The sequence below is a fragment of the Amborella trichopoda genome, chromosome 2 (genome assembly GCF_054954075.1).
Source record: "Amborella trichopoda isolate Santa Cruz 75 chromosome 2, AtrichopodaSantaCruz75HAP2 v2.0, whole genome shotgun sequence".
Taxonomy (NCBI): Eukaryota; Viridiplantae; Streptophyta; class Magnoliopsida; order Amborellales; family Amborellaceae; genus Amborella; species Amborella trichopoda.
In genome coordinates this window covers 8,872,912-8,897,920 of record NC_142337.1, presented here as the reverse complement: position 1 = coordinate 8,897,920, position 25,009 = coordinate 8,872,912, and the positions used below count along the sequence as shown (strand labels likewise).

The following is a 25,009-nucleotide window of genomic DNA, read 5'->3' as shown; positions in this document are numbered from 1 at the left end:
TCCAAAAATCCTCAAATTGATCATCTCAACCTCAAGATGAACGGATATGGAAAAAAATAGATTTCAAGTCTTGAAAATAATACATCTTATAATGCATTTTTTTACTGATCACTTTTCAAGATTTTCAAATGTTTATAGATCTATTCGATCTACACTATTTTTAAAACTTTAAATTTTATAACTAGATGTGAAAATAAATTTCCATATCATCACAAAGATATCCAATATTGAAACAGCATCTTCCGACATTATTTTAAGGCGCGCCTTACTTCGATAGTTTGGCTCTATACAAACCGCTCTCTTTTTTAAATGTTCCTTTGAAATAAACTAAGCAGTAAAAGCACTGGAGGATCACAGCATATCATTCCCTAATTATTAGAAGAAGAATGAAAGCATGTGATGAATGCGTAAATAACACCCCCTTCTTTACTTTCTTCTATTCTATTCTATATTATTTTTCTCTCTCCTTAACGGAGTCAAAGTCGAGTAAAGGTTGGTGTAGGGAATAATGGTGTTTCTTTGAGCAGATCCCCATATCCAAGACAAATGTGCTTTATCCTTTGCTTCATTCCGTTACCATGTTCACACCCCTTTTTGGGATACCCAGAGAGAGAGAGAGAGAGAGAGAGAATTTCCATATGTATGGTGCATATGAGAGAGAGAATGAGGGAGATAGAGATTTGCAGAGAGGCTAATAACGTGGCAGATTCTTGTGCAAAAAGCGGAGTTGCCTTACAATATCTACTTATTTTGGATGTTCCTTTTATTTAGACTTATTGTAATCTCTTTTTGAGCAATAAAATTACAGAATATTGTCAAAGAGAGAGATTATCCATGTGTGCATATGAGATTGAGAAAAACTCCGTATGTCTGCATGAAAGAGTCTCCATGTGCGTGCATATGAGATGGAGAGACTCCTTGTCAGCATGCCTGCATGAGAGAGAGCAAGATTCTCCATCTGTGTGTGCATATAAGATAGAGAGAAACTCCTTGTAATAATAATAATAATAAATAAAATAAAATTAATAAAAAAAGAAACGAAAAAAAAGAGGAGAGACTCCTCTTATGTCCATATAAAAAAGAGAAAGAGATTCCTCCTTTTGGGTCAGGAGAGAGGGAAGATATTGGGATTCTCCATATCTGTGTGGTGTGCCAAGTGATAAAGAAGAGAGATGCCTAGAGAGAGGGTCGTTCATTCGATGTCTAAAGTTTGAACCTAACCAGATCATGGTGTGAAAGAAACGCAGAATAGGACGCCCAAAAAATTGAGGAACCCCACCACAAACACGATGTGAAAGAAACGCCAACGACTGGAAGGTGCATGCCCACTGCTATTTATACACACACACCCACTAACAAACTACGACTTTTACTTGAACAAAAACCCCACCCATCCAATTCCTCAGCCACCATGGCCAACAAGCCCGAAAGCAAGAACCTATCCATGTGTGAGAAATCCATGTCCATAATGGTAAACATCCTCACCTTCTCATCGATCAGTATCTCTCAGAGAGCTCTAGGGATCAACCACACAGTGGCCTCGGGTCACAAAAAGTCAATGCCAAACTCTGAGAGGGCGGATACGTCGTCAATGAACATCACGCCGGGGGGTTTAAAGCTCCATGAGCCTCGCACCAAGGTCAAGGCATACTATGTGATGGAGCCTGGAGAAACCGGGCGCATTGTCGAGAACAAAGTCGATGTGAATCCGATGACCTCCAAAGACAGAGTTAGTGTGAATCGAAGGCCCTCACCAGAGAAAGCTGATGTGAATGAAAGAGCCACTGACTTCATTCATAAGGTGACACAAAGGCTGAAACAAGATCGCGGCACACTCAATGAGCCACCCATTGCCAACCCTCCACTCCGCTAATAGGTGAGAGAGAGTTGCAGTATTGATGGTCTTTTTTTCTTTTCTCTTTTTGCTGAGTAAATTTTCTGTTTTAAGAGTTTAAAGGTCCTCGTATTTCCTTAATTTGTGTCCAGTGTGCATTTTCCATAGTTTGTAGTAAGGTATTTGTACTGTTGAATTAAACACAGTACAAATAAATATATCTATTAGGAAATGATCCTGGTGTAAGTTCCTTCATTAATGTTCAAATTATTACTTTTTATGCATATAGATAAATACGTTATCATACCTTTTTCCCTACTATGGATAAGATCTTCTAAGGCTCAGTGATATTGATGCCTCGCATCTCTCTTATACTGCTGGTATTGCATCTTTGAATGCTACATGAAAAAGAGGAAGGGACATAAATATGTTAAGAAGCAAGGTACATCAATAAAGACCAGCAAATTTGTCTCTAAATTCCTTGCCTCCCTCATCTTACTTTGAAGTGATTTGCAGTCAACTTCTGAGATAAGATGGCACACCCCATCTTTACTACACTTATGGCTAATCCATCTTGTAACATGCTACTAAGTTGAATTTTAGGGTTTGATATCGGCTCAGTAACCTACCACAAAAAATAAGACAACTTCTATCTGAATAGTGTCAGACAAAATTGATTGTAGCATTATGTACTTATTTAAATGGAAAAGTATATAAAGAGACCGCCTACTTCTAATACAAAGACGTAATAATCACTATTGCCCATCAGATTTCAAATCAAGTGGTTGTTAAGTGTCAATAATTAGATTCAAAGTTCCCAAAAAAAAAAAAAAAATCTCGAACTTTGTAACACCCCAAGCCATCCAATTTCACATGTAAGGACTAAGAACAATTGTGACCTTGTAATAAAGATAAGTGGTCTAATAGTATATAATCCCATTTAAATAAAGTCATTGCTCATGTAGCAAAGCAGAGGATAACATAAAGAAAGTTTGGTCCTTTGCTTTGGTCCCGAAACTATTGCAAAAAGAAAAAGGGAAAACATCACATCTTCTAGCAATCCACCATCTATCCCATCAACAGATGACGGAGATGAGCCATTGTCTGCTCCACAGCCTACCAGCGGAACAACTCATCGCTATCATTCGTTGAGGAAGGCAATGGTGGATGGGCTTCTATGTATCCCATACGACAGACACATGCATGCTACATAACCCTGAAAGCTAAAATGCCACTTGTAACAAGAAAGATAAGGAATACTAATTTACTGAACAGAGTACAATCTTATTTCAAAGGGCATAATATCCTTTTTTTGACAAGACTACTTACTTTTCATTAACTAAATGGGAATTACATGACATGTATCAAACATAACAGATTACATCTATCAAAGAATCCCACAATGCACCTTTCTTGTACTACTTGAATGTTGAAACCATCGTGTCGAAGGCAAAAATATTCTGGCATTAGTTTCTTTTCCCAGCAGAATCATTATCTCAGGTTTATGACGTTTGCGTAAGTGACCACATCTGGTACTGTCTTAACTAAGAAATTAACAATATGCTTAGGATTCCTTGCGTGCAAACTAAAAATTAATGTGGACAAAGGGGTTCATCTTTAGCTCAATAAATAATTGTTTTTCAGGCATGAGATTCTAGCTTATGGCAAAAGCATTGCACAAAAATCCGACTAATGTTAGAAAGCCTCATGGAAAGAACACAATTAATGGGAATCATGATTTGTAGCTGCATTTATGCAACTAACTGTGATCGTGAGGAAAATAACTATAGGGGCACCATAAAAAAGTAGGCCCGGATAGGTTTGCTGGACATAATTGAAAGAGGTAATTGTTTACATTAGAATAAAGAGAGATCTGAGCTGCCAGTTTAGACATCCACTTTATTTGGATAATAAACTATGTTAACTTACAGATCCTTCATCACATCGGCAACAATAAATCACACTAAAGGAAAACAAAGAAAATTAGGAAAATTTGCACACAGATTCAGCACCTTTGCACGCTTTGATGCCAGTGCCGCTTTAGTCTTCATCATCATCTGCAACAATAATAAAACTCAGTTACTCGAAATCAAAATGAAAAGAATTAAGGAGAGAAGAGCTGCAATTATCTATGACTAGGTTAGTTAGCTGATCTCGTTTTCATATCGTGAATTTTGCACATAGAAGTAGAAAAGTCTCAGTTCTTGAATGAGAGATCCATCTTCAATGCAGAATTATAAGAATTATAAATGCTTAAATGTAAAACAATAAGCCAGTATCAAACCTATTTTGCAGTCAGAGGTGAAGTCTAAACTCAAAAACTATATGTCAGTTCCCTTAAAGAAGTCCAATGGTCTAAATTGCATTTCCAAGCAAGGCCAGGAGTGTCGTGGTCTTGTGGAGGATTATAAGCACTCCACAGCTTGTTTCGTCCTTGTATCACTTGATGCTTGAGGGTCATGTGTTTGTTAAGTTAGAAGGCAAATATGTAACATTTAAAACAAGCTACATGCGTGCTCCTAATTGCTTTGGAAATTTATCAGAGGGAAGAGCAAAAGGAAGACTGATTCCATGGCCATAATTCCATGCATAGATCTCCAAAGCATCCCAGGATTCAGTGGCGTTGCAAATGTATAACAGGATAAAGCATGCAGTACAAAAATAGTACTGTATATAGTTTAAGAGGCATATCCTATGCTATATATTGCTTATGCTAATGCCATCGTATTTTAGGTATGCTCTACTATGGACGTTAGAAGATCATATAATAAAGCTTATAATTAAAAAATATTGCAATTCTGCATATGTCGTATTACTAATCAGAATATTATATTATATTCAACTCAGTACAGCACCTGTTAGGAGGTGCGAGTTAGTTCAAGTGGAAAGATTGAAAAGGTCAAGGGATAAGCCCAAAAGGACGTGGTTGGAAGGAGTTCGAAAAGATATAGGGACTTTGGCCTTACTAAGGATATGGCCTTTAATAGAACAGAATGGCGGACCAAGATTCATATAGCCGACCCCAGTTAATTGCGAAAAGGTTATGATGATGATGATGATTCAACTCGTTTCCTTATATTTTATAGTTGTGTTATTTCTGGACTTTCTTGGAGTATCTGTTGCTGCCATTAAAGAGTATCATAAGTATCCATACGAGCATTGCAAATCTCGTATGGATATCCAGGTGTCTTGGATGAAGATATGCATTCCTCAAATAATAAGCAGCATAGCAGCAGGCATCGGAGGAGCCAAAATGAGGCGGGAAGCATTTGGTCAAAGGAAACAATAGTAATCAAAGATTGGGTGAAATTTTACTTCCAACAACGGCAAGAGCAATCAAAGATGGGGTGAAATTTTACTTCCAATAACAGTAAGAGTTCCACACAATTAGGAAGTTTTGCTCACTGGTGAGGCCACCATACAAATAAGCTTGAAAGGACATTGCATTCAAGTTGTGCTATATGTTTACAAATTGCATAAGGCTGTCACACGTGAAAAGGGGTCACCTTAGCAAGGACAAATAGCAGCAGGGAAATCACTGAAATACTGTAAGAATGTCAGATAAAAGACAAGTAAAACTTATGATTAAATCAAAGGGGTATTTATAGTGAACTTAACTTCAGAGAAAAGTCCAATTAAGGATGCCCTGATACCACTTGTAGAAGTGAATGAGGGCTGCTCTCAAGGTATACAAAACAAAACAAATTACAATTACAAACCCGAATATACCTCCAAAGGTTCAAATTATAGCAAGGTTATCTCTAACATAAATCAAAATTAACCACTCACATAGACCATAGGAACAATTACATACACCCCATAGAACATCAAGAAGACCCAATTGGTCCTAGGAGTCAATTTACATTACATGCTAATAAAACAGCCCATACACATTAGGCTTTAAACAAATGAATACATAGACATTGAACTCCCAATCTCCAATAATAAAACTCAACAATTCTTACATTGAGTCTCGAAACATGGAAAGCCGAAATATGGATCAATTTTGCCTGGTTTACAGCTGAGGTCTTATGTTTACACCATATGTATCCTCAACCCCTATAGCACAAGACCAAGGCTCAACTTAAACTCTAGATTGGTAAGCAATTTGAACAACACAACCAACTCTAGGAACCTGATCTCTCTTTGTAAAAATATGATACTCAAAGTGAAAGATAATGCTCAGATGTGGTGGTGTGTGGTACGGGAGTTTGGCAACAAAAGTAAAGTAATTGTCTTTGTAGTTGTAGGGATCAAGCAGGTACAATAAGGGCTTGTGAAAACAAGTTCTGATGTTTGACAAGGGCTCAAAATACTTGCTGGTTTAATATGGAAATACAATAAATTCCAGCAGCAAGTAAAACATGGTCCAAAAGGGTATTGAAACAATTTGTATTAATGTAGAACAGAAGGAATGCAATACTAGATCAATTTGGACAAGAAATAATCATAGGAAATGAACCAAGATAATGTTCTATATTGTTGTAAATGGAACGAACAAAAGGGAAGTTGCCCTGCACGTAGAGCTCTATGGACCTTCTTTGATGGTAACACACCACCATCAAAGTAAGTATTATATACTGGCACCATTAACTTCTGAGATTTGGTTTTGTAGAATGATATTCACTCTTTTCTTCACACTCTCTCTCTCAAATTTTAGAAAGAACACTCTAAGGGGACTGCACATATTTTTAAAGGAATGGGGCTGATTTTTGTCATATGCACATGAATGTGAGAGAGAAAGAATTAGGGTTTAATGGTTATATACTTAGGTCGGTTGGTTGCATTTTCCTAGGTTCAATTTAAGCCTTTGATTATGAGTATTTGTGGTATAGAGAGAGCTATTATCCTAGCCATTCATCCACCATCATACTATCAAGGATGATTTGATTAGATTATTCCATAATTATCCCCATTTAAGACAATTTTCAAATTTAACTTTAAATAAAACAATCATAAGAATATTATCAAAAATAAATAAAACAATCATAAGAAAATAGTCGAAAAAGTAAACTTTTCTCCAGGACCAAAATGTCCATGCATATTTAATAAAATATGTGAGAAAATAAGAAGACGGGTATGCCCCTAAATTCTCTACACTTTCTCACTCTTAACTACTTGAATTACATGCTTTCTGTCTCATGATTTGATAATGAGGAAGCATGCCTTTCATAGTAATACGGTTAACCTGTATCCAAAAAAAAAAAGAGAAAGCATGCCTTATGATCACTGGCTTGTCATTCATGCAACCAATCATAGAAACCCACCTAAATTATCCATGGTTCTCAATCACAGTTGGAGTGCGCCGGATCTGTGCGACTTAGGATCTAAAGTTTTTTTTTTATATAATGTTAACCTCTTAGGATCTAAAGTTGGTGTTAGCAAAGTCACAAATCTTGAGTCATGAGTCATGAGGCATGAGATTGAGTAATTACGAACAGAGTGGGTTGACGGTCATCTACGGTCACGGTTGGTATGAGAATGCCTCACGATTATTTCAGCCAGGGTACAAGTAATTTATGTTGCTTATTTCTTACGGATCATAGTTTCACATATCATAGAATTATATGTAATAGAGAATTGTTTAGCTTAGTCTTGTTTGAGAAGGACTAGTTCTACGAGGGCATGAAGCATATCCGTAACCACGAACCTTCTCAAAGCATGTTTATGCACAATCGCAAGAGAGAGAAGCCGCTCTCTCTCTCTTGATCCCTTGGAAAGAGACAAGCACATGTGCTTGAGAAAGTACCCCGCATCCACAAGAGTGTGAGCCCTTGGGCTCGGCCTGAAATCCGCTATAATTCCAGGTCTCAACCATCTATCATTCTGACTGTGATAAGCTAAGCATAGACCCCTGCCACTGACTATGGGCCATGGGTCTTGGTGGATTAGTCTCAAGAAAAAGATATATGAATCCGTAACTAGCCGAGTGGAGTGCCTAGATGAACAAGACAAAAATTTCCTCAATGATCCTAACCAAGAGAGATTGGAGGAATAGAGCTTGCTTTCATAAGCAGTGGGCGCTTCTTCCGTGCGGGAATAGGACTCTACAAGGTTTTCAAAAAACGCTAGGCGGCCTGCCTAGCGCTCAACGCCTAGGCGGGCGCCCTGTGGTGCAAATTCTTAGCTTTTTTTTATGTACTTGCTATCCAAATACACATATATGCATATATATTTGTGTCAAATTTTGTAATTTATTCCATATGAAAATATCGCAAGTTCGCAACATACGTTTTTATATACAAACATATCACATGTCTCCAATTCTCAGGAAATCAAGTTGAGAAAAAACTTATTCAAATTTTCAAAACATACAAAGCATTTAAAAGTCTAATAGGCTATTGTAAGGTCTCCAACTTATTTAAAATTTCAAACCATACAAAACAATTAAAAGTCTTCTAATACCACCAATAGCACCCTAAAAATAATTAAAATGAAAAAAAAAACTTTTCAATCCACAAAAAGTACTTTCGATTATCAGAAATTACTTTAGATTCTCAAAAATAAGTTTAAGATTGAGGGTTTCTTGTTTTTTTTTCACTTAGGGGTTCAAAAGCCCTTTTGGGTGAACTTAAATAAAATAAAACGCCCACTACCCTAGGTGCTCGCCCAGAACTGGGTGGTGGGCGCCCGCCCAAGTACAAGCGCCCGTGTAGGGGCGTCCGAGTCAAGGCATGCAGAAATTTTTTTCTAGCCGCCTAGGCACCGGACGGACCATTTTTTGAAACATTGGGACTTTATTCTCCTTCTGGCACGCCTGCTCCCTTGCACCCTGATTATTCCGTTCTATCTATACTATAGGGCGCCCTTCCACTCTCCTTCATTGCTCGGAAGCGGTGAGTCGGCAAGGCTTCTCTTAGCCCTGCCATCCAATTTAACGGCAAAGAATAAGCTGTGAAACAGTAGCTTTGGCTTCTATTGTTCCCCGTGAGGGGTTGCTTCTGTCTAGAAATAAGGGCGGGTAATAGCTCCGCCCCTACTGCCAACTTTCTTCTCGGCCTGCTGCTTATGAAAGAGAACAGTGAGGGCTTCTTTAGAAAGAATAGAATCTAATAGGCTCTGCCCCGCCTAAAAGCAATGAAAAAAGAAGGTTAGGTTAAATAGTTCCTTCGCTACGTGATGGGAAGCACTTTCCTGGTGCCTGCCCACCTGGACCTTGATTCAACAACCGGCCTTCATTCTTGCTTTGCCCTATTTTCCTTACATATAATTTTATTATTTTTCAAAATAATAGAAATTTGTGAGAAATTACTGAGGGTGATTTTTAGAGAATTTTGGTTTTCTCTAGAATTGATATAAGTCCAAAATAATATTTTACTGAATTATTACGAGGAAATTCAAATTAAGGATAGACTAGGACATGCATGTGGGGTCCAAATGGCCAATGGACTTCACTCCCATAGTGCCACATCAAATTGTGTGACATGTGGCACATGATGGTACTTGATTGGAATTGAATTATTTGATTTACATGTTTCAAGTAATTTTCTTCACTCAGGTCATCATCATCATCATAGCCTTTTTCGAACTAATTAGGGTCGGATACACATACCTTAATCTACCATTTTGTTTTATTAAAGGCCGTACCTTCAGTCAGGTCACAAGTCCCTATATCTTTTCTCACTACTCACACCTCTTAACAGGTGTTGTACTAGGTCTGCACTGCACATGGCCACGTAAGTCTACTTTCTCTATCTTATCGCCTATTGGTGCCACACCTAAATTCTCCCGATTATATTCATTTCGAATTCTATCCTTCTTGTCTTGTCACTCATCATCATCTCAACTATACTCATTCTATGGGTATGTTGTTTCTTAACCACCCAACATTCCGCCCCACGAAGCAAAGCTAGTCTCACAGCTATCCTATAGAACTTGCCCTTCAACTTCAATAGTATGCGGCAATCACATACAACTCCGGTTGCACAGCTCCACTTCGCCCACCCAACTCTAATTCTATGTATGTCACCTTCCTCAATCTCTCTATTTTCCTAGATTATCAATCCAAAACATGTGACCATTATGGGTTGTTTCATTGGCATGTAATTGAGTTGTTGTATTAAACAATCTCAAATGTGGTTGAGTGGAACAACTCCAAAGACCAATTTGGTGGTGTAGTTTATGTTCTATGTATATTGGAATCAGTGTTTTAAAATGCGGCTGCATCGCCGCATATGCTGCCGCATCATGCGGGATGCGCTCGCATCCGCATCCTGTTTAGGCGCATATGCGCTTTTGACAGATGCGGCAGCATCAAGCCGCATCATGGCCGCATCCCGCATCATGACCGCATCTCGCCCGCATCTGTTTCCGCGAAATTGTTTTTCGATTTTGCCCCTTGGGGAGGGCCAAAATGGTCTTTTTCTTGTTCCAATGTTTAGGGAAACTGTTTGGGGGGTTACTATAACCCCTAATCGAATATTTCCAGCCACTTTTGTGGCTTTTTTTGCATTAAATTGAAGGAAAAAAAAAATTTGGCAAAATTTTTTTTTTCATCCAAATCTTTGATTTGGCGGTTGTTTGATACTTGGATGTCCAATTGATGCCTTTTATTGTTGATTTGGGGATGTTAAGGTGAATTTGTGATAAGAAATTGGGAATTTCAGAGGCCATGAAGAAATCGAGCACTACTTCATAGAGTCGATAACTTTTTATTCCTTCTTGTACAATAATACTGTTATACTTATTTTTGGGGCAATGTCTTCTTCCCAATCTTCTAGTAACAAGGATCCGGCTTGGAAATATGCTAAACTAAAAAATCCGAAAGATAAAAATTGTGTGATATGCTTGCTCTGTGGAAATACTTATATGGGTGGTATCTTTCGACAAAAAGAGCATTTAGCCGGAATTTCTGGGAATGTAAGAGCATGCCCACAAGCGACAGATGATATAAAAAAGGAGATTAGAGAATATTTGGATAGATTGAAAAAGATAAAGAGAAAAAAAAAAAGAAAAGAAAATAATTACTTGATGATATGCAATTATTTGATGATGATGATGATGATGATGATGATATGTCTGAAGTTGCTATGAGGCAAAGGGGTACTCATACTCCAACCTCAAGAGAGAGGGTTATAAATATTGGTGGTAGTACTGCGAGAAGAACACCTCTCTCTAAGGGGCCAATGGATTCTTTTTTCACCCCTAGCCCCGAAATTGTGGTTCAGGAGAGAGAAAAAACCAAAACAAACCACAATTGACAATAAATATAAAAAGAACAAAGGAAGTCGGTATGTAAGTGGATTGCAAAATGGATTTACATGGTCAGCATTCCTTTTAATACTATAACTCTGTATAGTTTTGCATGTATGGTCCAGGCAATTGGGCAATATGGCCCAGGACTTATTCCTCCTTCACTACATGAAGTTAGGGAGCCCTTGTTGAAGTGTTGTATTTGATGTGAATAAAATTTTGATTTCTCAAAGAGAAGGGTGGGAGAAATATGGGGCCACTATTATGTGTGATGGTTGGTCCGATGGGAAATCAAGGGCATTCATTAATTTTTTGGTTAACTGCCTAACAGGCACTTTCTTTGTTAAGTCTATTAATGCATCAAACAAGTCACATGATGATATATACTTATCTGGCTTGATGGATGAGATTGTCGATTTTGTTGGGGAGCAAAATGTGGTACAAATTATCACTGACAATGGTGCCAACTACGCTGCAGCTGGGCATTTCTTGACTTTGAAAAGGAAGAATATGTTTTGAACACTTTGTGCAGCTCACTGTGTTAATCTTATGCTTAAGGAAATGGGTACAACATCTTTATTTAGTGGGGTGATTTCAAGAGCTATGTTTGTTGTTGGATTTATTTACAATCACACTATAGTCCTAAGCATGATGAGGTCTTTTACAAAGAACAGAGAATTAGTGAGACCGGGTATCACTAGATTTGCCACGTCATTTCTCACTCTTCGAAACCTAGCCAAGCAAAAAAGTGCCTTGAGGACCATGTTTGCTTCAGAGCAATGGAGTCAAAGCAAATAGTCAAAGCATAAGGATGGGAGAAAGGTTGAAAAAATTATTTTCAATACATCTTTTTGAAGCAAATAATTATTGCATTGACGGTGGCTCGCCCTTTAGTGAGAGTACTTCGACTGGTTGATGGTGATGCGAAGCCCGCCATGGGCTACATACATAAGGCAATGACTAGGGCAAAACTGAAATAAAAGATGTTTTCAAGGATGATGAAAATATGTGCAAGGCCATGCTTGAAATTATTGATAGGAGATGGAATACCCAGCTTCACAGGCACCTCCATTTAGCCGGTTATTTTCTAAACCCATCTCTTCACTACAAGCACCCATCCATTGAGTCAGATCGTGTAATAAATGGTGGGTTCTTAGATGTGCTAGAGAGGTTGGTGCCAGACAAAGATATCTAGGACGAGATCCAGAGCCATGAATTGATTAAGCTCAAATTAGCCTTGGGAAACTTTGAGAGAGATATTGCCACTCGAAATAGGGACATTACAGATCCAGGTAAAAGCCAAAAGCCAAAAAATAATCTTACTTGTCTCTTACTTTATGTATAGTCCATTGTTTATTTTATACCCTTAATTTTTAACTATATTCTAAACTATAAAATATTATACAGCGCCATGGTGGGCATTATATGGAAGCGAGACACCAAATCTACAACGTCTCATTATTCGAGTGTTGAATATCACATGTAACTCATCTGGTTGTGAGCACAATTGGAGTGCATTTGAGCATGTAAGTCCTTTACTCATTATTCCTTAATCCTTATTTCTTGAATTTCAATTTTCTAATCTAAAATCTAATTAATCTGATTTCAAATTTCTACCACAGCTCCATACAAAAAAACGAAATAGGTTGGAGCAGAAAAAGTTGAATGATTTGGTTTATGTGCGTTATAACGAGCGGCTTAGGGAGAGGTATGAAAATCGCACAAAGCTCAACCTTATTCAAATTATATGAAGCTGACGGTGATTCCATAAATGAGTGGACCGTAGATCCAAGACAAGAGCGTGTGTTTGAAGTGAGGATCTTACATGGCTTGATGTCGAGCTAGCAACAGGGGTTAATGAAGAAGATAGACCTAACACTAGAGCACAAAAGAGTAGAGGAGCTGCTGGGTCTAGTCGCACTCGCACATTAGCTTCAGAGGTCGAGGAGGAAGCTGACTCAGAGGAGACCGATGAAGAAGAATACATGGAGGCCGTCGAGGATGATATTGATGATGCGCATAACGACTCTCAAGATGACTTGTCTGATTGATATTTGAAAAAAATGAAGTTCAAATTTCAAAATTGACTCTCAAAATAGATGATTGTATTAAGTTCTTAACTATTAACTCTTCTTGAGCTTGACTTTTGGTTTGTATTTTGTAATATCACTATTTTGTGCTTATGGTTGTACTTATGGTTGTTGATCGTTGTGCTTATGGTGCAAATTTGTGCTTATGCAAATTTGTACTTATGGTTGTTGATTGTTGAATGCTTTATGAAGCTGGTTTCTAGTTTCTAGTTTCTATCAGGGGAAAGTGGATAACTGGATACAGAATCTCCGACAGTTAATAGTTTTGAAGTTAATCATTAAACTAAAATACCTACTATCACAAATATCACCTTCATATTTTTTTCTATGCATTAACTTATTTTTTTAGAATTATTAAAACTTTTTTACATTTATTGACTGCATCATCGCGATGCACCCGCATCAGGGCCGAATCGAGCCGCATCGGTTCCCCCACCACATCAGGGTCACATCCCACATTTTAAAACACTGATGTGAATGGTTAATTTCGATTTATCCAAGAGATAACCTTGCTGCAAGTTGTTTTTGGACGCATATTTGGGTTTGTAATTGAATTATTTTTTATTTTATTTTTTTTATACCTTGAGTATAGCGCTCATACAATCTAACAAGAAACATGAAGCTCATGATGGTGAGCCTGTTTCACATGGCACAATGTATCATCAGTTGGTTATTTGGTGTCTTTCACTGCTTCTTTCTAATAACCCACATAGAAATGGATCGAGGTACTTTATCCTTAAATTACCTAAACTCAAGAGTTGTTCAAGCAGGTCACAGCATGTATTAAAAAATCTGTAAAGGGTTCAAATTCACTGAAAATTGAGAACCATTCAGCAAGGTAATAAAGCCAAAAGTTTGGGATGTCTTTTACAAGACAGTTTGGGATTTTATCTTGGAAGCACACTCAATTTGGTGGCCTGAAGAATTAGCTGAAAACATTCCAGTTTATTGATTCATAAAATAACTAGAATTAGTAAAGGAGACTTCAAAAGAATAGGAAAATTGATGATAGAGGATATAATATTTTTAAAAACTCAAAAATCTGTTTAGAATGTTAGATATTTTCTCCTGTTTTACATGTCATAGTAGCCAAAATCATTTCTTCCACAACCTGCAATTTTGACATGATTAACATTATAAATAAAGGAGAAAGTAAAGAAGCTAACACATGACAAAATATTAGCATATGATCCCACAGAATAAGATCGAATTTTGGTTTGCTCTTTACCGAGTCCAATTTCTAATATAATAGCATACTAAATCTATTAGTTAACAGCCATCAATCACTAACTTACCAAAATGAAAACGAAACTGTGACATCATTTCAGAAAAATACTGAATTTAGTCATTCATATATACAGTAGATGCTCAAGGATTGGAAGCTTGATGAATGAAGTTACATTAAATAGAAACTAGAGAGCTTCACTCCAAGTTCTAATTCTGGAACTGAAAAATAATATTCGGTTTTCTGTTCAAGGACATGAGATCATGCAGAGCATATTAGATTAACTCCCGCTTAAATCTAATTCCAGTAGATAAAAGAAAATCCCGCATATCTAAATAAAATTGATCCTCACAATAAATGATGCCATTTTTTTAATCTTTGATAGGGAAGCCTAGCTACTGAAAATAAAAACCTCCAAGACATTCTACAATGAGTGCTCAAGAAGGGCCCTGGTCAACAATGAAAGTCTTTTCATCATTGAGAAAATTAAGTTTAAAATTGCTCATTCGACTTGTACACTTACAAAACACAAATCAGAAAGAAACAGGGTTGAGAATGGTAAGTGCCTCTAGGACCTGGGACAACAATAAGAGGTACCTATCGCATCAATGATGCATGCAATCTCACACAAGCGGTTTGTGAAAACACAGATGGGACAGAAACACACCAAACAGAGTGAGGGTCAACAGGCCTGATTCCCATTCAACAAATCCAAGTTTTCTATTTAACAAACTCCATCAAAACGTTTCTCTAGATTTAGAAGTTTGATGGATGCCAGTCTGTCACTGGAGTTCTTGATGCTTGTGCGGCCTACAAGAAGGTACGGAGGAAAAGTGAGGTAGTTTTCAGCAGGAAACAATTCCCAAAGTTGGGACACGATACTCTCAAGAGACAAAAACTAAAAGTTAGCTTGGGTGGTGACCATAGGGCAGATTCATAGATAGTAGCAAACTAGTTTGAGTGGACTAGGGCCTCTATTATGTAAAAGAAAATGAAATGCGACAGATGTCACATGTCAGTATGCTCAGATTTCTAGTCCCACGATGGTCAAGATGGTCCAAACAGAACATGCAGCAAATTAAGGTAAGGCCACATGGGAGCATTGTTTAAAAAAACAGTCCACCCCGCACCTAGGCAGGCGCCCAGCACCTAGTCTTGGGCGGCACCTAGGTACTAGGCCCTTTTTTTGAGAATAAGGGCACGGTGGGTCATTTTTGACCCACGATTTTTTCATAAAAGGCTATTGGGGGTATTCTAAACACCCAAAGTGAAGCAAATTGGAATCTACGCCCCCAAATTATTGATTTTGAGATCTCTATGAATCAAAAAAGACAAAAAAAGGAAACAGAGATTTCAAGAAACATCCATAGGCTTAATCTTCCTTGTTGGAATTTTCTTTTTTAAGTATTTCATCTTGTCTTGAGCATAGTTACCCGAAACGGGAGCGGGAGGAGATTCAGGATCAGGAGCAGAAGCACAGAGCAAGGAAGGCTTGAAGTTTCCCGATCAGGAGAACAAGATCCATACATGGACAGGAAAAGGGATCGAGATCCTTGACTTTCAGGGAATGCATTGCATATCTGCACGAGAGGAGGTTTCTTGCTAAATGGGATCGCATTATGGTGTTATTAGGATCGAGGTCCCCAAAGTTCACTTTTCCATATATTGTAATTTGGAGAGAATTCCAATGGAGAGAATTCCAATGAATAATATGTTTAAGTTCTTCCAAATTCACAAATCCAAGAATGATGCAGTACATACAATACAAGAAAAAGGAAAAGACATTGCCATATATAATTTTCCCAATGACTCTCCAAGTTACTCCACTCATAAGGCAACCCCATGACGGGCTCGAATTGGTTTACCAAAACTCGAGTGATAGAAGTCCTTCAAGAGGTGGACATGACCCAATGAACTCGTCCCAATGAAATTAAGTATATTGATTGCAACGTCACTTCTCAATATAACAGCAATACGACTAACTTTTTTATCTCCTCCCAACTTCTTTTTCCTCTCTCCTTGCCTACTCTTATTGCCTGTCTTTGAAATTAGACATAAGTCACATCTCAAAAGGCATGCATAGTTTTGTATTGCATAGTATGCAGAAAATCATGGCATTCACAAAGTGTATAGGTCAAAAAGTCAATACATATAAATGCAAAAAAATATAAAATTAATGAGACTATGCAGTTTTTCACCTCAGGGTGCCTGAGGTTCTGGGCTGGGCACCAGGCCAGCCGCCTAACATTTTTTGAAACATTGAATGGGAGAGCTTGCACAATGTGATAAAAAAAGAAGGGAGGCGAGGAGATTCAAGAACCCTACCAAGACAACCAACTTTAGAACCCATTTTTGCCAACGTAGTTAAGTAATGAAAGGAATCTCAATGGAGAGAAGTTTGAAGGACCATACTAGTTTCGCAGAAGCAAACCAAGCCATGATCTTTGTCAGATGCACATGGTTGAAATGAGGCTGAAGAACCATACTTGTGCTTGGCTCAAGGAAAAAGCATTCCAAGCTCACAAGGTCCATGACAAGCCAATGACATTGGGAAAGAAACAGGTAGGTAGTTCTCTCCCTGCAGATTGCGATGTATATACAGCTCATAATTCATAGAGATTTATACAAGGAATTGTACTGTGAGTATTAATAAACGTCCAGAAATGAGGAAGGAGGTCAAGGAGGACCTCAAGCTACTATTTCTGTATATGAAGTGATACACTGACTATTATATGTCAGTGACATAATCGTGTCAGAAATATTAGGGCATTAAGAAAGACAGAGGGGCACTGGGATAGCACCAAGTTGGCTGGCTTCAATAAACACTTACATGTGAGCAATTGGAAAGCTAATGAATGAGGAATTTGACATCATGACAAAGAGGGAACAACTATGCTCAGGAAAGCATGAAGGACGCAAGATAAGAAAAAGCTTAAAAGATAGAAGTGAGGGGTTTAGCAAATGTATGAACAGCAAGCATGGAGTGTCAAGGGCCAATGGTCTCACATATCAAGCAGGCTGCTGAACAGGACTAAAATACTGAATAAAGCATTAGGCAATTAAAAAAAGCTTGCTGAGAATGAATCTTTATTTGTTTAAGATTAGGTGTTGTTACCACTCAAAGAAAGGATAAGGTGTTGGGCCCAGCTCATGGCTATCGAATCTTGTACCGAAAAAAAAAGTTTCTTTTGTCCATGCAAAGGGAAAGATCCAAATAATATTCAATTCTAGACACCTCCTATGAACCTTTTTTTCACGACCAATCAAACTTGTATAAATTCAGGAGATTGCAGATTCATGAGAATTATTAAGAGCAAATTTAAATTCAACAGCATGAAAAATATTCTTTGATTGTCTTTGTAGTATTGATAAATCCTAGTAATTAGAAGAAAATACTTAATTGAAACAGACTTCTCTTTCAGAAATAGCAGACACCATCTGCAAATTTTACTCCATAAATTTCTTAGAAAGCACACATAACAAATTATCATGAAGCACACCCAGCATACGCATCATTGCCATGACCAATTGTCAATGCACTGTCACTTTTCATTCAAAATTATGAAGAGTATAAAATCATTCAAAATAATTTATAACCAGCAAGGGAATCTTATACGTTTGGGAAAGGCTAATGGACGATGGGATAAACTACAATCAAAGGATTTTGCAAGTCAAGCACAATGTGCATAAATGACTGCATGTTTGAATTTGTTGGTTTCATTTGATTTTATTAGATTCATACAAAAAAAACAAAACAGGCTTGAACAGTGATTCAAAAAGCAGACCACCCAGCACCTAAGCGGTCCAGAAGGCCTGGGCGCCAGAAAAAGGCGGAAATCCTTAGGGGCCCAAGAACCCGCCTAGGCGGCCGCCATGGACCTGCGCCCCGCCCAAAGGCAGAAGAGCACTCGGTAGGGGCATTTTGTGTCATTTTTTTTATACTATGGGGCCAAAATTATGGGTCTTAGGTTCATTTGAAACCTAAAACCCATTAGAGCCCATTTTAGAGAGAGAAAAACCCCAAGAACTAGGTTTTGGTGATTTCTTTAAGATTGAAGGGTTTCTCAAAGTCGTGATAAATTGATCAAAACATCACCCATTGATATGGACTTATGGTTATGCTTATGGAATGTGCGCTCCTATGTGTTGTGTAGTATACTTTTAAATTTTGATGTGCCCTAAATCCCTAATTCTTATATTTTATATAATATACAGTTATACTTATGCTGTTAGTTACTATAGAGACCTTTTCTTTTCTACCAAGCCTATAATTTCATGTTGATGCGGAAACGTACTAAGTTCTGGATGTCCGCCTAGTGCTTTTTGAAACACTGGGCTTGAATCAAAGAGGCTCAATGACCTAGTCTACATCAAGTATAATAGATACTTGAAGGGAGAGGTTTGCTAAGAGAGAAATGAGATACCCCCTCAAATCAAAAAATATGGATAATGTTATGGAGTAGTTGGTTGAAAGATAATGAGGTCAAGGGACAAGAAGGATTGACATGGGATATGGTCATGAAGCCCTCAGGGACATCAGCCGACCCTCCTAGGGCCACTAGATTTTATATCCAAAGGGTGAAGGTAGAGGAGGTGGAGGAGGTGGAGGAGGAAGCAGAGGCAAATTCAAAAGAGGAAGAGGAGGACGACCATTATGTTGAGGAAGGAGATAATTTTTTTTTTTTTTGAAATTGTTGAGGAGGGAGATGATTCCGATGATGATGGCCTCGACTCCGATGCATATGATGCAAATGCAGCTAACCCTGCTTTTTCTAATGATGATTGATGATTGAGTCTTCAAGTCTATATTTCCTTCATTTTTCTTTTCCTCCTCTTGGTTGTGTACGATGGTTTGTAAACTTTTAAGTTTTAACTATGTTCGGACTAGGGATAATTGGATATGGACTTATGGAGTATGGATGAATGTATGTAGACTTATGGACTATAGACATTTGATGTGCCTCCTAACTCTTATGCATTATTTCTTAGTTTCTTTCATTTTATTGATGATGACTTGATGTCTTGCTAAGTTGCTATCTTGGATTATGGACTAAAATATGTCTTCAAATGTATTTTTTAATATGTCTCAATTTGAAAAGCATGGAATTATGGAATCAAATATGTCCCAATATGTATTTTTAAATTTTTTACACAAAATCTGACATTAAAACAACTTTTTATTCTACTGGGCCACCTAGGTTCTGGGTGCCGGCCTAGGCAGTGGGCAGCCTGGACCTAGGCCCCCTAGGTCTGGGGTTTGGGAACACTGACTTAAATACCTTTTGAAGAGTTTAGGAGGTCAGTAGTTATTGTTTTTTGGAGAACTTTTGAGTTAAGTTAGATCCCTCTTTGCTTTCGTGATGTTCCTTCTCCACTATTCTTTTCCCTTAAGGATGAATTAAGGTACTGACTTGTGAAGAATCAACCCTAATTTGTATCATAGATTAAAACAACTAGAAAATATTTGGCAACTATTACTAGATAACACTTCCACAGAGGGAGATAAAAACAAGGGAACTGATTTTCTAGAACATCCATCCAAAATCAATGGATTGCAAGGTCCAAACAAAGGGAAACAGATTCATCAAAATGAACAACGAAACTCGGTAGAAACCTAATTTGAACACACAATAAAAATTTCCAACTACAAAACCAGAAATCAAGAATATTAGGTTCATTGCAAGAGAGATAGAGAGAGAAAGGGACCATTCAGCTTATTGCAAAAGCTTCAAAAGAATTTGGTTTATCGCAAGAGAGCGAATGGTGGGAGAAAGATTTAGGTTTATTGGAAGAGATCGGTTTAGGTTTATTGATAAATAGATGGAGAAAGTGACAGAGAGAAAGAGTATGGGGTTTATCGAGAGGCAAAGAGAGGGTGAGCTTTACTGTGAGAGTATGAAAGAAGAATAGAGAGAAATTAGGTTCACTGTGAGAGAGGAGAGAAAATCAGTAGATGAAAACATTAGGTTTAGTATGAGAGAAGAAGAGAGAATTTTTCCGCTAAAAAGCTAGGAACAAGAGAGAGAAACTGACCAAGGTATCTCCTCTCATTAGCAGCCTTGGCCTTTTCAAGCATCTTATCAAGATCCTCCTGCAGCTTGGAGTCCCACTTGACTAGCTGTGTTGTGAATATGGTACCGAGCCCCATCCCCAGCAGATGCTCCCAAGGGTCTGAAACATAAGGAAAAGTAGTGAGAGAAAGGGAAAATAGGAGGACAGAGAAAGTAAAGGGAGAGATTCGAGCGTCTTCAGCAACTGAGAGAAAGAAAAAACAATGGAGGAGAAAGTGAATGGGAAGAGATTCAAGACTCATCAGCCACTGAGAAAGAAAATGGAAGGAGAAAGAAACTCACGTCTCATCAGGGGCAGCTTACGTAGGGCATTGGAATAGACCTGAGTTCCCAACCCTAGAAGAGCCCCAATCACCACTGGTGTGCTCGGCATTTTCCCCCTTCTCTCTCTCTAAACCCCGAGAGCCGGCACCTTTCACAAACTCTCTTCCTCTCAGTCCCCTCTCGCTCAATCAGGAACCGCGCCTCCCATTGATGGAGAGAACACTCTCTCTCTTTTTCTCTGTTTCAATTTCCGTCAAATTGCTATTCTCTCTCCCTCTCTTAACAAGAACCTGCAAGCCAGCCCAAAGTTCCGGGTTTGGACTCGGTCAGGATAGGTTTAAAGCCCGGTTGGATTTAAGTCCCCTACCTGGTAAAAGTAAGTATGATGTAGTGTTGGATTAGGTAATCCTGCACTGTCTAAGGTCGCGTTTCATAACTTTCATTGTAAATTTTTGAAAACTCTATAATGCTTACCGTATAAATGTTCGGCGCATGAAATAAATAAATAAATTTATTCCCCAGAGTCTTCTAATCTTCGTTCTTGGTGGACAAAGATCATATTTTTACCTGTGTAGGAAAAATCGGGCAGTTCAAATTGGGACTACCCGGTTAGATCAGAACCGGTTTCAGCAGGTTTGGCTGAACCAATCGGCTATTTTTTTAAAAACATCATAAATTGTTATACAAAATCCAAAAAACTAAGGGATTTTATTTGTAATATATTTTTTAATATTTTTCATCATTTTGACAAAGATTGAAAATTGTTTTGCCCATTAATTTTTCCTTTTTTTTGAAAATTTTTCAAAAATATCCTTGGGCACAAATCAATTCTTTAAATTCTATTTTTTCATTAATTTTCAATTTAATATGGATGCGCTTTGTTTTTTTTTTTTTGTTTTTTTTTGTTTACCAATGTGAACAAATTTATTGATAGGAGAAAGTTACAATGACAATATTACATCGTTAATAACCAAAGAAGTAAAACAAGTGGCACCAAATTTTGTCGAAGAATGAGCCACAGAATTTGCCTCACGATATGCATGAACAAAGGAAATCGAAATGAAATCCAAAAAGTGGAGAATCTGCAACCAACCAGGTGGACTTAAGTGCCCATGGTACCACTTGTTCTCTCTTTCACCAACTGATAACATTCAATTAATCTCCTTCAACAATCAAAAGAGAACCCAGATTTTTATCACAAAAAATCTTCAAGCATTGAAGAAAAGCAAGAAGCTCTCACAGTTAGCAGTGCTGGACCAACATACGAGAAGATAATCATCCCATTCCAATCATGCACTACCCCACCAAAGTTGACCAATCCTGGATTTCCTAACAAGCTCCCCATCAAAGTTGAGTTTGAATCCTCCAATAGAAGGTAGAATCCATAATAATCTCGGCCAGCATTTCACAAAATTTATCCTATAAAGTTATCAAGATTTAAAGCTATATCCACTTCCGTAATTTCCTACCCCTCAACTGTAATAGATAGCCAGCACCAAATAGTATAATTGGTGATCTAAAGGAGTCTATGAAAAGGCAAACATACACCTTCGAAGGTTTTTCTATTCTTTTCTTTCCATACTTCACATAATTGCCACTACAGTAATTTGCCACACCTTTCTACCAACCTTTGGAAGATGGGGGAAAGCAAGATTGGGAGCCACACCGAGCATACTTTGTGGCATGCCCACGAATAAACCCAAACGCACAAAGAACCACGACCATATCCTAAAAACGAAGGGCAATGTAAAAAAATATGAGCTCTTGATTCACCATCCTCTTTACACATCAAGCAAATATTAATCAAGATCTTCCCCCTCTTAATGAGATTATCCACCATTAGGATCTAGTTTTGGGCAGCCCGCCAAAGGAAAACTTGGACCTTATGAGGAATATGCCACTTCCAAAATGTAGCCACTTTGAGTAGGGACCATCTAACTCTATCATATAAGGGATGACGATAAGCAGACTTTACCGAGAAGAGACCATCAGCTTCAATCTCCCAAACCACTTCATCAGCAATACCTCGAGGAATAAACACCTAATTTAGCAACTGCAAAATATCAAGATAGCTAGAAAATGTATTTACGTTAACTCTATTATATAGAAAATGGATATTCCGCACCACTTCATTGCCCCTAAACTCAAACATATCATAAACATTGGCATGAGGCTACACCATCCTTTCAAAAACTTATGGAAACATCAATTTTAATAGCATGTCCCCAAGCCATTTTTGGTTCTAAAAAAAAATGTGGCAACCATCACCAACCAGTTATCTAATATTATTGTGAAGTATTGGTTTGCACAAGTAAATAGCCTTCCAAAAAAATAGAACAACTCTTGCTACCACTGCCTCCCCCAATCCACAAACTATGTTTGTCCATTTCATACTTATGGGAAAGAATCAAATACCAAAGCTACTCTCTAAGAGTGAAGCTTCGCCGCCACCATTTGTGTAACAAAGCTTAATTGACTAGCCCCACTTTTCTAATACCTGGTCCCCCATTACTCTCAGGTGTGCATAACCTATCCCATCTAAGAAGATGGTATTTCCTTGCCTCATCATCCGAATGCCTAGGAAACTCTCTCATCATGTTCTCTATTATTTTGACAATTGCAAGAAGCATCTCCATGACTAACATTTGATAAATGGGTAGATTGGGCAAGCAAAAATGTAAAAGAGTAACTCTTCCCCCCAAAGATAAATATTTTGGCTTCCATAAATCCAATTTAACTTGGAATCTTTGCAGCACCATATCCCATATCGAAATTAAGGCCCTTCCAATGGAAATGGGGATCCCCAAATAAGTAAAGGGAAATGAGCCCACTTTACAACCCATAGCAACAGCTAAATCTTTTACCAAGCCTTCACTGCACTTAATACCAATAAGAGAAGTCTTATCAAAATTAACCTTCAAACCCACAGCTATCTCACAACAATCTAGAAAACGAGCAATATTAGAGACTTCTTCAATATATGCCTGACAAAAGATGAGTGTGTCATCAACATATTGAAGATAAGAAACTCTCAGCTCGTTAGCCCCCATCATAAATTCCTCAAAGTTATTTGCACTCTCCACATTCTTGATCATCAAACTAAAGCATTCTGCATAAACTGTATAGTGAAAATGGGACAATGGATCACCTTAGCGCAAACCCGTTGAGGCCAGAAAGAAGACTTTGGGGCTGCCATTTATAAGAATATAGAAATGGACAAAATACATGCAACCATAAATCCAACTCCTCTACTTTTCACAAACCCCATTTTTTTTCAAAATCTCCAATAAGATACCACACTCTACTCTATCGTAGACCTTCCCCATATCCAACTTAATCACTACCCTTGGCAACTGACTGAGTACCTTATGAACACATTCTTACGCCACCATGACACTATTCGTGATGAGTCGATCTTGAATGAAGGTTGATTGGGGACTAGAAATAGTCGAAGGAATGACACCTAACCCTTCAATAATTTTATATAAACTTGTGAGAAGACTAATCGGCCTGATATATGTCTAATAGAAACAAAATTCAAATAAGACAAATAAGATAGGAAAGTGTATTGCTCTTTCCTTTTTGAGAGGAGATTGAAACAATATAGGAAAGTGTACATTGCATGTAGCAAAATAGGAAAATGTATATTATATCATTGTATAACCATTATATTTATAATGAAAGAACCACCACAAATGAGTGTGGGGCACAATTATTTTATCAAAGAATTCATCTCTCTCTCTAAAATTCTTTATGGTAACAGAGCTATCGATTATCTCAGTTTCACCTTGAAGTAAACAACCCCAATCCAAAGCTGGCAACAACCTCATCTTGACTCACGGTACTTCAATCATTTTTTCTTATCCATCTTTTATTTTTATTGAGCCATCATCATTTGTTTTATTTTATTTTATTTTGTCTTCCAAGCTTTTCCCTCTCACTTTTCTTTTTTGCTTCCAACCATTCAAAACAAACTCTTAACATCCTTCAAAATTTCATTCCAAATTCTTTTACACCTCACATCTTCTCTCCTAGAATTCCTTGGGCTTTACCTCAAAGTTCTTGATTCACCCTTTTTATCTTCACCTCACTGTTTTCACCTCTTTTGGCTTGAAACACAATAACATTATCTTTCACTAACCCACTCCCCCTCACGTCCTTCATCCACCCTCACGTCCTTCACTATCCCACTCCCTCAATCAAGTCATATTATTTTCTTACCCTCATAACCAAATCATCCAAAATCACGCGTAACCTATATCATAACCAAATCACGCCAGTCCATATCACCTTCTCTTAAATACCCAAATTCTTAAAATAAATAAATATATAT

The 25,009-nt window shown here is 37.7% G+C and overlaps 1 protein-coding gene across 5 annotated transcripts; it reads right to left on the bottom strand.

Annotated features, from left to right (window-relative positions):
- Nucleotides 1–2,095: 2,095 nt before the first annotated feature.
- On the bottom strand, nt 2,096–20,931 carry LOC18443279 (excitatory amino acid transporter). 5 transcript variants are annotated; one of them, XM_088857837.1, is made up of 4 exons: nt 20,695–20,931; nt 20,375–20,512; nt 3,847–3,891; nt 2,096–2,232 (listed from the first exon to the last, which is right to left on the bottom strand). In XM_088857837.1, the coding sequence occupies exons 1-3, from the start codon at nt 20,783–20,785 to the stop codon at nt 3,875–3,877; spliced, it is 246 nt and encodes an 81-aa protein (XP_088713963.1). In that variant the 5' UTR covers nt 20,786–20,931; the 3' UTR covers nt 2,096–2,232; nt 3,847–3,874. The 5 variants fall into 5 exon arrangements, with proteins under 5 accessions (XP_088713963.1, XP_020528523.1, XP_020528522.1 ...); XM_020672864.2 differs by lacking the exon at nt 2,096–2,232 and adding an exon at nt 2,738–3,050; XM_020672863.2 differs by lacking the exon at nt 2,096–2,232 and adding an exon at nt 3,098–3,373.
- Nucleotides 20,932–25,009: the final 4,078 nt, after the last annotated feature.

Excerpts from the sequence above, each read along its gene's own strand:
- LOC18443279 (XM_088857837.1), bottom strand. The coding sequence starts at position 20,785 with ATGCCGAGCACACCAGTGGTGATTGGGGCTCTTCTAGGGTTGGGAACT. Across the intron at positions 20,513-20,694 it reads TAAGCTGCCCCTGATGAGAC|ACCCTTGGGAGCATCTGCTG; the intron begins GTGAGTTTCTTT and ends CTTATGTTTCAG.